General features: G+C 33.4%; 3 protein-coding genes across 3 annotated transcripts; 2 read left to right on the forward strand and 1 right to left on the reverse strand.

Annotated features, from left to right (window-relative positions):
• Positions 1 to 71: 71 nt before the first annotated feature.
• On the forward strand, positions 72 to 1216 carry LOC105450072 (39S ribosomal protein L54, mitochondrial). Its single transcript, XM_011689711.1, has 2 exons — positions 72 to 372; positions 723 to 1216. Exons 1-2 carry the CDS (start codon positions 276 to 278, stop codon positions 1025 to 1027), a joined length of 402 nt encoding a protein of 133 aa, XP_011688013.1. The 5' UTR covers positions 72 to 275; the 3' UTR covers positions 1028 to 1216.
• A 92-nt stretch (positions 1217 to 1308) lies between these two features.
• LOC105450075 (chitinase-3-like protein 1) lies at positions 1309 to 5348 on the forward strand. Its single transcript, XM_011689718.1, has 6 exons — positions 1309 to 1716; positions 2832 to 2911; positions 3155 to 3218; positions 3386 to 4053; positions 4167 to 4459; positions 4677 to 5348. The coding sequence occupies exons 3-6, from the start codon at positions 3155 to 3157 to the stop codon at positions 5098 to 5100; spliced, it is 1449 nt and encodes a 482-aa protein (XP_011688020.1). The 5' UTR covers positions 1309 to 1716; positions 2832 to 2911; the 3' UTR covers positions 5101 to 5348.
• A 73-nt stretch (positions 5349 to 5421) lies between these two features.
• LOC105450076 (putative GPI-anchor transamidase) lies at positions 5422 to 7000 on the reverse strand. The gene is made up of 4 exons (XM_011689719.1): positions 6654 to 7000; positions 5956 to 6561; positions 5769 to 5879; positions 5422 to 5688 (listed from the first exon to the last, which is right to left on the reverse strand). The coding sequence occupies exons 1-4, from the start codon at positions 6723 to 6725 to the stop codon at positions 5452 to 5454; spliced, it is 1026 nt and encodes a 341-aa protein (XP_011688021.1). The 5' UTR covers positions 6726 to 7000; the 3' UTR covers positions 5422 to 5451.
• Positions 7001 to 11044: the final 4044 nt, after the last annotated feature.

The raw sequence follows: 11044 nt of genomic DNA on the forward strand, positions 1-11044 counted from the left end.
TTTTGCGCTTCACGATCACGTTGGCTGCACTGCCTTACCCGGCCCGCCACCCCCCTCTCCAAGGTCCGAGTCTAGACATGTGTAGGTCCGGCAGGTCCAGCTAGGTTAGGTCTGTTAAACATCGTCGGATATTATTGAATAAATGGTACATAACTTTATGTCAGATTGTATATGTATCTTGAGATATCGCTATACCGCTTTACTACACATCTGGCCGGCTTGACTTTCGTGCGAGAGGAGGAATAAGGAAAGAAGAAAAAGCTACTACACACAAGATGAATTTCGCCGTTGTTTACCGGATTTTTCATTTTCCAAGAAACTGCATAACACCGACTCGATATACGATACAAACGAAAGGATACGCCGGACCAGGTAAGAAAAGGTCACGCCGATGTGTCTACACACATACGTTCGATCGTTCATCACTGATCGCATTCAGGATTGAGGTTACGTCAGAGAATATTTTTTCAAATTACGTACGCTTGTCAAATCTCAATCGATATTCGGAGCTATTGTCAAAAACAAAACTATACACGTTGCAAAATTCAATTTTACAAGGATTTCGACCGATAAGGCTGACCGTTTTATCACTGTCAATTATAATGGTTACAGTTATAGTTTTGTTTTCTAGTTACAACTGAGTTTTTAAAATTACAATCGTATAACGCAAACGTGCATTAGAGATTGAAATAAAAAATTAACATGTAACTTGCTTTTTACAGCGATTCGACCAGGTGTGAAGAAATCAAAGAAGACATTGGTTGCGGTAGAGAAAAAAATATTGCCCGTTGAAACGGATGTAAACAGGCTTCTGACTCACGTGTGCGGTACAAATATCTATAAGGAGGGAGGAGAAGACGTCAAGTTGAAACCAGATTCCGAATATCCTAGTTGGTTGTGGAGCATCAGAACTGGCCCTCCACCACCCTTGGAAGAATTGGATCCAAATACAAAACAGTATTGGAGAAGATTGCGATTACTCGGTTTGAGAAAAAATAATAAAGAAAAGGCAACCAAAAAATTTTAAGTTACTTTTGTAAAAAATATATATATATATATATATATATATATATGTATATATATATATGTATATATCGCGCACACGTAGTCTGTTGACTGTACTTGACATTTGAAAAGTGTTGAAAATTATTACTTCTTGTAAATCAACATAAAGTATAAAGAGTGAATGAAAATGAATAAAAATAAGATGAAACACAATATATCACGTCTTAACGCGTACCTAGCTTGTCTTGAAAAACAGACCAATTTCCCGACCAATCGCGCAAATATATCGTTATATTGTATCGTACTACTTTCCGTATCTTTTACTTATCGCCATAGTCGGCAAGGATTAAAGATAAAAGTGTGATGATAAGCGCGCGGCGTAATAAACTCGAACATTAAAATTGGATTCGTCATTAAATAAATTGACCGGGCGTTGTCTCGTAGTATCGATAGTAGGAAAAACTTATCATGTCACGATTCGTATGATTTAATTTATTTGTTTTAGCTATTGGAAATATCTTCAAGATACGTATATCTATATAAAGATCACACCGATGAATCTTTCCTCTGTACGAATGTATGAATGGCACAGGTCACCGCAGTGCCTGCGCCGTTCGTTAAGCACTCTGTGTGTGTCCATTATAATCGATAAACAGTCCCATATAACGGAAAAACGCGTCTGAACTTGACTGACAATTAATCAAATTCAAGGTAATTAATTTAATTCTGCTGCTTTTATTTTTGTACCGCTGTCGTGCAGGGTTTTCATACGGAAAGTATAAATAATTCAAAGGCCGCGATATTTCGAGAAGCTCGCTGGGGGCCGACGTTATCTAGAATTTGTGGATTCTACCCTTTCTCCCGAGCTGCTACGTTTTTTTATTTGGCTACGCGCTTATCGAATTATACATATATAAAACATATCTGTGATCAATGTTCTTAAAATATTATATTTTATTTAAAGCGCCACTTATCATCTCTTATTTGCCCTCTCGATGTATCTTCTTTCCCTGATCTCTTATAATTCGTCATTGTTTTACTGATTACACATTGATTATTATATCTATATGTTGTGATCGTATATTCATTCGTTGCACACAATTTATTGAATTATATGATACGTGAGATCGAATGCAAATTTATACAATGATATCAGATAATGTTTTGCACTTGCGGGATATTTATGTAACAATAAACGTTTGTGACGACGTAGCGCAGCAATTAAGATTTTTTTTATTAGCAAAACATGTTGAAAAAGCGATACGTAAAAGAAGCAGTATTGCAATAAGCTCTGCGCTTTCTCTCTCTTTCGATACTTACAATTAGTTAATTAATAATTGTGCGATACGCAGTTAATTGTAATAAAATACATACAGGATCATCGACTGTAGACGTATCATTTCATAACTATATATGCTATGAAATTTTAGAAATGTAAAAATACAGCTGTTCACTCGTTCGATTTTTATAATCTTTGTAGTGCAGTAAAATGTTGATCGAATGTTGACGCGTCGCCAATGTTCCGTTGATCATTTTCGTTATACGTTATGAATTCAAATGGATTTGATTTCAATAACAATCACCTATATGAAGCATACAAAAAAAATACTTTTACTTGCCAAATGGCACAGGTGTTCGGACAGATCTGCGGACTGATTGTAGAATCAAGTGTCGAACAAAATTATATAATTACGTTACGCACACCTGCGTGTTTTTTTTCACGGTAATAATTGGATAAGTATATATATTTGTGTGTGCACGAATGAATTATATTCGCATTTATCGATATTATCATGATTAAACAAAAATTATTTTGCATTTGATAGAGTATATATATATATCGCATGTGCGAATAAAATTTTGATATTGCATTGCCAATACTGAAGGAATCGACTCTGGTTACGAGGTAAGAATAATATACACTCTGATAATCGATTTATTTCGTATAAAAAATGACTGATAGCAATTTTCATAAACGTTAATTTTTTTATGAGTTGAGATACGAATATGCATCATATCTCGCGTAATGGACTTTTGAGATGTTAAATGCAACACTTGTTAATACTTGTTAAAATAGAAGAATTTCCAAGAATGAAAAACTTGGAGCGTTATATAAATTTACATTTGTCAATTATGAATTAATTTGCAGATGAATCGTTGGTTACTCGTTTTCGCGGCGTTAGCTGCTTTGGCTTCGGTTGCCAATGCGGAAAGTAAGTATCCATATATATATATATATATTAAAAAATACGCACGCGTGTATGTATATCGCTTAAAGGATGAATCAATTAAAAAGATTAAAAAAAAAAGCGTTCTCTATCTGTTAAGTAATAAATGTGCATGTTACCATTGTAATAATATTTTTCTAATTCTCTTTCAGAGAAGGTTGTATGTTACTTTGGTAGTTGGGCCGTTTATCGGCCTCCTGGTGGCAAATTCGACATCTCATACATTCAGCCGAAACTCTGCACCCATATGATCTATACCTTCGTCGGCATCACTGAAGACGGCAACATCCGAGTTTTGGACGCGTGGCAGGATCTTCCCGACAATTGGGGCAAGGACGCCTTCGGTAGATTCAACAAGCTACGCGAACAGAGTCCCGAGACTAAAACGCTCATCGCTATCGGTGGATGGAATGAGGGATCCGCAAGATACTCCGCTGTTGTCGCTAATCCAGCTACTCGTGCGAGATTCGTCAAGAATACCGTTGACTTTGTGCTGAAATACGGGTTCGATGGTTTTGACGTCGATTGGGAATACCCGAATCAGCGTGGTGGAAAACCGGAGGACATCCAGAACTATATAAGCTTGTTGAAGGAACTCAGAGCCGAATTCGACAAACATGGACTGATTCTCAGTGCTGCCGTCGCTGCCGCCGAGACTTCCGCCTCTCTGTCCTACGATATTGCCGCGATGTCCAAATATCTGCACTTCATCAACATTATGGCGTACGATCTCCATGGTGCTTGGGAAAAGACCACTGGTCACAACGCTCCGCTTTATCCGCGCAAGGATGAATCTGGAAACGATCTTAAGCTCAACGTCGTAAGCGTTAAAATTCCTATTATTTGTGACATTTGAAATTATATATTATTTTCAATACCGTGCAATTGTTCCAGCGAACAATTTAAAGAAAATAACACATTCATTTCTTGCAGGACGCATCTGTACGCTACTGGTTGGACAACGGCTGTCCGCCCGAGAAACTGATCCTCGGAGTACCATTCTACGGTAGGGCCTTTACTCTCGCAGACAAGAGTAAGAATGGTCTTGGAGCCCCTACCACCGGACCAGCTTCTGCCGGTCCGTACACTCGCGAGGCTGGCTTTTACGGATACAATGAGATTTGCGAGTTCTTCAAACAGGGTGGCTGGACCGTTGTTCGTCAGGAAGAGCATCGCACTCCGTACGCTTACAAGGGCGACCAGTGGGTGGGCTACGACGACGTAACGTAAGTGCAATGTATTAGTAATTGGTAACTATTTTCCTCGGGCCTTTCCTCTATCCCTTTACAATTCTTATCGTAATTAATTTTTATTAATTCAATGTAATATAGTGTTCTCTCTAGTAATATAATTTTGATCTCTTTTTCAATAGAAATTAAAAGTTAATTGAAAAAAAATGAACGAAAATATGATAATATATATAATGTAATCACGTGTGCACAGTTCTCTTACCGAGAAGACTGCTTACATCAATTCCTTGAATCTCGGTGGCGCGATGTTGTGGAGTATTGAGACTGACGACTTTTTGGGCACGTGTGGTGAAAAGTATCCTCTGTTGAAAGCATTGAATACCGGACTTAAGAGACAAGTCCCAATAGAACCACCAACCAAGCAACCTCCGCAAACGACACAATCACCGCAAACGACGCAACCACCACAAACGCAACCACCAGTGACCGCACCTCCTAGTGGTATTTGCAAGAAGGACGGTTACGTCCGCGATGAAAAAGATTGCGGCATATTCTACCATTGTCAAAATGTGAATGGCGTTTATCAAGTACAAAAATTCAATTGTGCAAGTGGGTTAGCCTTCGATCCCCAAATCAACGCTTGTAATTACAAAAATCTCGTTGAAGGATGCAACTAACAATAATAAACGATAATAAATAGTCATGCTGTACACTTCCATGGTGCTTCTACTTGTTATACAGATGAAATAAATGTGCTCTTCATTTTATGTACTCAAATGTGTGTATATATATAATATATACACATGCACACACAATATATAAAATTATATGAACCCATTTCTCTACATTCTTTTCTTTTTTCTTTATAATACTGTATAACATTTATTTGTATGTATATTTGCAATAAAGTCCATAAAGTCCATTGGAATCACCTAATTCATCATCTTCTACAATCTTCCCAAGTAATGAATTAAATGTTAATTACACTAAATGTTTTGTAAGAAATATTTCATTTTTATTCATGTTAATCATGTATACTGAGATACTTCTGGAAATTGTGCAACATAATTATACTTTCTTTCAAATTCCTGAGTTTTTGAACGATTAGATTTAATAGGTAAAATATTCATTATATTTGCCGTTAATTCAACAGGCCTAAGTGAACCAAAAAAGTCGGTTACTGGTACTTTATCTGGATCCCTTCTAAACAAATCTCTTCTTACACCGACTGTGGATAGACAATAATCTCTTGGACATACTTTCAACTGAAAAATATTAATTTCAATTAATCAATGTGGTAGAAAAGAAAGGAACATTAAATTTAGCATTATAGCAAGACACTTACAAATTCACCCAATGTCTTAGTGCTGGATGGTTCTACTTTTTCCAAAAAGTTCAATGCATAATAAGTGTATCGATCTATAATGTAGACACCAATGGCAGGATCCACATGATGCTGCAAATATGACTGGTGTTAGAATAGACGGCGATAAAGTATATTTGTAGCAAAGTTAAAAATACTTTTTACTTACAGAAAGTGAATCTTCTCCCACTAAACTGGAAGCGACCGCCAATATGTTTGGAGAATAAAATTTCTCGTACATGGAACTCGCCTGACAAGTGTCGACCACGAATAAAATTTCATGGTACCTCCGTTTTTGCCACATTTGTTCCAATGCATCCCCCAATTCTTGACTAGTGATCTCTTCGGAATCTTGAAACTTCAAAAATCCATTACCACCATGACCAGTTAAGTAAATTAAAATGTTTGATCCTTCGTCCGTTAGTAGCTTTTTCGATCTTGGGGTTTCCTGAGCTAGACGACCGGTTAGCAGCCTTACAAAATTTTCTACTGTCACTTCGTAACCTCTGTAGTCGACCTCTACATCATCACCATAAACATTAATATGCTGCTTAATGTTGTTGAAAACAGTCGCTGGTCTAGGATTTCTAGGATTGCACGCCATATCGTCGGCTATCATGAGAATGATTTGTGAATCTGGTATTCCTAATCGTTTCACACTTCGGTAAATAGATAGAACATTTGCGACGTGTCGATAGTTAAACCAGAAACGTGATGTATCGACCAAAACGGCCCAATTATTGGAATGTTCAGTTTTCACAAAGTTATCCGGCAGCTATAAAAGATGAATTTGATAAATGTTGAGGAAATCTCGAGTACAGAATTTCAGAAAAATAAATCGAAAAATTAAATGTAAAAGACGCGTACCTCCCACGTATCGCATGATACCAAAAAAGAAATCAGTATTGCCGTACAAAATGTTGTCAAATGCAACTGCATTATTTATATATTTTCCAAATTCGAATCGCTGTACAGGATTAGGTTAGGTTAGGTTTTCAATTGCACATTAATTAAAGTGGTTTGATGTACAGATAACCATCGCACTCGAATCTTCCTTGTATATCTTGAGACATCTAACTCGAGCTTACAGTGCGTGAGCGGATCTTATCATTCCGTGCGTATCGTTTTCAAAATAAAAATTACGAGGACCGTCAGTAAAAAGTCTACTCAACTCTAACCTAACTAATCTAACCATATAATCAATCGAATACTTCTGTACACAAACACACCTATCGCCACTCTTTATAACTACGTCAAAAATTTGTGCTCTCTTGGTAATGTAATTGAGCACCGACGAGATACTGTCGTCGGTAAGTTGAACGATAAAGATGAAAACTTTTAACGTACATACCGATTGCAGCTCCTTCGAAAGCACAGACATTGGACATCGGACACCGACAAGATACGTATTTCAAAGAAAAAATTAATTGTTTCAATCACACGCAAATAATGTTAAACGCAATGATAAATTAATTCTCATATGAGAAATTATTTAAGTAAGAATCGAGTTATATTCTGGAAGGAAACCATATATACTTGGGAGCCTATATACAAAATTCTTCAAATCCTGTAAAGAATTATATATTATATACATATATGTATATAAAATTACAAAATATATACACATATATGTATATAGTTTGTTTATTAGTCAAATGTATAAGGAGCTTCTCTGTCTTATATTTTATGTTATATTTATTATGTACTTTTCTATTTTTTATGTAAAATAAGTTATAATGTTACAATTATGTAATGTGTATATTGTTATATATTGTCAATTTTATAACAATAAAAAATAATAAACAATAAAACAAGCGCATATTTCAGAGGATCGCCGATTAAAGTCATCGAGAATGGTGGAGAGTCGACTCTACAGGTTGATCCATTTTTACTGAATAAAATTTTAGTTTGAGGTTTTAGAAAGTTTAAAAATATAAAAACCAATATTTTAATCATAATTAAAAAAACGTGAAGTCAAATTAATCCAAAATGTATTTAATTGCAATGATGTTCGGTAAAAGTGGAGCAATCCTATTTAAATAAGAGGACGGTTAAATTAACAAATATATATTGTTATATATTGTTAATGTATAATATCCGTAGTCTTAAAAGCAAATGCAAGTTAAATATTATATACTATATAATATTATGTATGAACTATAGTTATATACACATAATAAATGGAATTATGGAATGATATATAATTTATATGTATACATATAATACGCAGAGTGTAAAATATGTAGACATAGAAATAGAGAAATATTTGATTAAAACAGTAGTGAAATATTTTTCTTAAAAATTTATAAATTAAAATGTAATATTTTTTATTTCGCGAGATGAATGCGAGTCTTGAAAACATGATTGATAAAAAAATAAAAGATTTTTATGTATAATACGCACATTTATATTAATACAAATAAATAACAATATTAATTTTGAATACATTAAATAATATTTAGTTTCATTTAGAATATTTTGCTACTCTAAAGATGCATAATTTTAAAAATATTTAATAATAGAAATGAAAAGTTTGGAATTTACGATTATTTAATTAAATTTCCACTTGTAAAAAAAATTAGTTTTCAGTTCTTCGAAAGAAATATTGTTTTGCCTACCATGTATGCAATGCGCCAAACGCACAATTTCACATGTACATTTATTATATATGTATCATATATATTTTTATACACAAATTACCCGATATATTATTATTATATATTATTACTATTATTACTATTTTATTCTCCTATTTTCAGAGAGTTCTTTGATTAATTTATGATTAATTCTTTTTAATTGTGACCGTAGATATTAATACGTCCAAGTTTCGAAATTATGAAAATTTATCTATTTTTATCGAATAAAGGCTTTAAAGGTAAATCTAGAAAATAAAAGAATTTAATTTCTTCTAATCAATGTCAAGTGAGTTTTATTTAAAAAAATTTTAATGTTTCACCAAAGAGAGACAAACAGATTCCAAATAGAATTGTAGGTAAATTGGTAGGTGAAAAAAAATGAAAGCATCTTGTACATACCGATATTTGCATATACAAGATTCAGTTAATTTATAAGGATAAATTTTGAAGGCATATTTTTCACGTCAAAAGGATCAAAATATTTATGAAAAAAAAGAAAGAAAAAGAATGGATTTGCACAATGTTTTATTATTTCAATGACACTTGGACAAATTTCAAAAATAAATAAAGAGTTTCTTAGCTTTGTAAGTAGGGATGTTTCCCCATTATAATTATAAAATGAAATTCTTCATTTCCCTCTTTTTTGACAAACATATTTTCAATGTTGAACTAAACTTTTCTAATGACAGTCGTGTGAACGTGCGCATGTATGTATATGTACATATTACACACACGCGCGCGCGCGCATCTGATATGTAATATATATATATATATATATATATATATATATATGTATATATGTATATAATTTGATATATTTTTATTTTATCTATAGTTTTATAAGTTAATTAATTCGCTATTACCTATATAGATAAAGCATTTAAAAACATAGACATTAAAAATAATAGATTAATCTGCTTGACATCTTTCGTAGATATACACAGTATTCCGGAGTTCGTACGCTTTATAATTGTTTTACATGCGTTTCAACGCATTATGCGCATAAATTACGTTACTAACACACGATTAACACGCTCTAACTTGCAGCGTGTATTTTTATAGGCAGAGTCGCGATTGTATTACATTACAAGCTAGAGCACATTTTTTTGGCTTCTCATTATTTCTCTATATTACGATGATCGCGTAATGACCGATTTCGACTTGATCTAACTTTAGTTCGATATTTACGCAGATATAACCTTCGCGCAACATACTGTTTTTCAAGTCATAGGCTGCTATCAGTGTATTGGGAATGAAAATACTGAAATATAGATTATAGTTGACAACATTGAAATTTGAAATAACTCAATTGTGATAATTTCTATGCTATACTATTGATATTTCCTTCATTTTTTCTTGACTTTTCAAAATCATTTTAATTATTTAATTCTAAACATATGATCAGTTTTTATCGTTTTTCGTCTAAGTAAGTGAATGAAGATTACATTGTTTTTCATTCCCAACAGATTTATATATATTTAAATTACAGGTTCTCGAATAAAATAATACTTGATAGAACATAAGACGCTTGATAGAGTATAAACTCAGATTTGTTTATGAAACTAAAATAAATTAAGTACGATTATTATTACATAAATATTATTTATATGTAAACACTAGGACGGAAGCATTTGAACGATCGATGATATCCAAGTCGATAAATACCTGCAATATATGTAGAAAATTGAAGTTGTTGCGATAGATCGATAACAATTAAAATTCGTAATATGATCATGTACTGTAAAAATTTTTTTATTGTAAAAATTCATGACTTATTATATGACATAATCATCTTCGATCGTCCATTCGCTATGTCAATGATCTTTCGTCGCACAGAAATCGAGAAAGATTGAATCGAACAATAAATACTGATTCATATGAAATTACTTGTCTATCTAATAAATGTACTACTTTTGGGAGACATTGCCGCGCTTGCGTTAATCTTACAATCTTATGAATTACACTTCCTCGAGTATTAACTGTAGCTGTAACACAATGCCATCCGATACTGAACATAATAGCTATAGCTCTCTTAACATCGAAAGTTTTATGTAATATATATCGACCAGTTAATCATTTGGAATATTATAAATATGTACATCTTTTAGAATAATTTTAACGATGCCTCATTTAACTCATTCTCAGCTGAGAATCAGGGAGAAATGGAAAAAAGAGAGAGAGAGGGGGGGGGGAATGGAAGGTAGAAAGAGAGAGGGGGGAGGGGAAGGATTATATAATGTAAAAGTATATATATGCGTGACGCAAAAAATTGAAATCGTTGTTCACCTAATATTAATCATTATAAAATCACTAAATTACTAATAAAACTGGTTTGAATAATACAGGAATGGTTCGAGATATTGGATTAAAATTTATAAGGCTACAATGGCATCATAAAATCTATTATATTTAATTTTGAAAACACCGACTTCAACTCTCCTTCCCATCCACCCTCCCCCTGGAGGGTTAAAGTCAGTGTTTTCAAGATTAAATAATAGATTTCATGATACTATTGTAACTCTATAAATTTCAATCTAATATCTCGAACCATTTAGAAATTATTCAGGTGGCCTGTTTCAAACGCCTCACCCTGTGTGTGTGTGTATATATATACACACACAC

This window comes from Wasmannia auropunctata, unplaced genomic scaffold, assembly GCF_000956235.1.
Source record: "Wasmannia auropunctata unplaced genomic scaffold, wasmannia.A_1.0 LD336069.1, whole genome shotgun sequence".
NCBI classification, from domain to species: domain Eukaryota; kingdom Metazoa; phylum Arthropoda; class Insecta; order Hymenoptera; family Formicidae; genus Wasmannia; species Wasmannia auropunctata.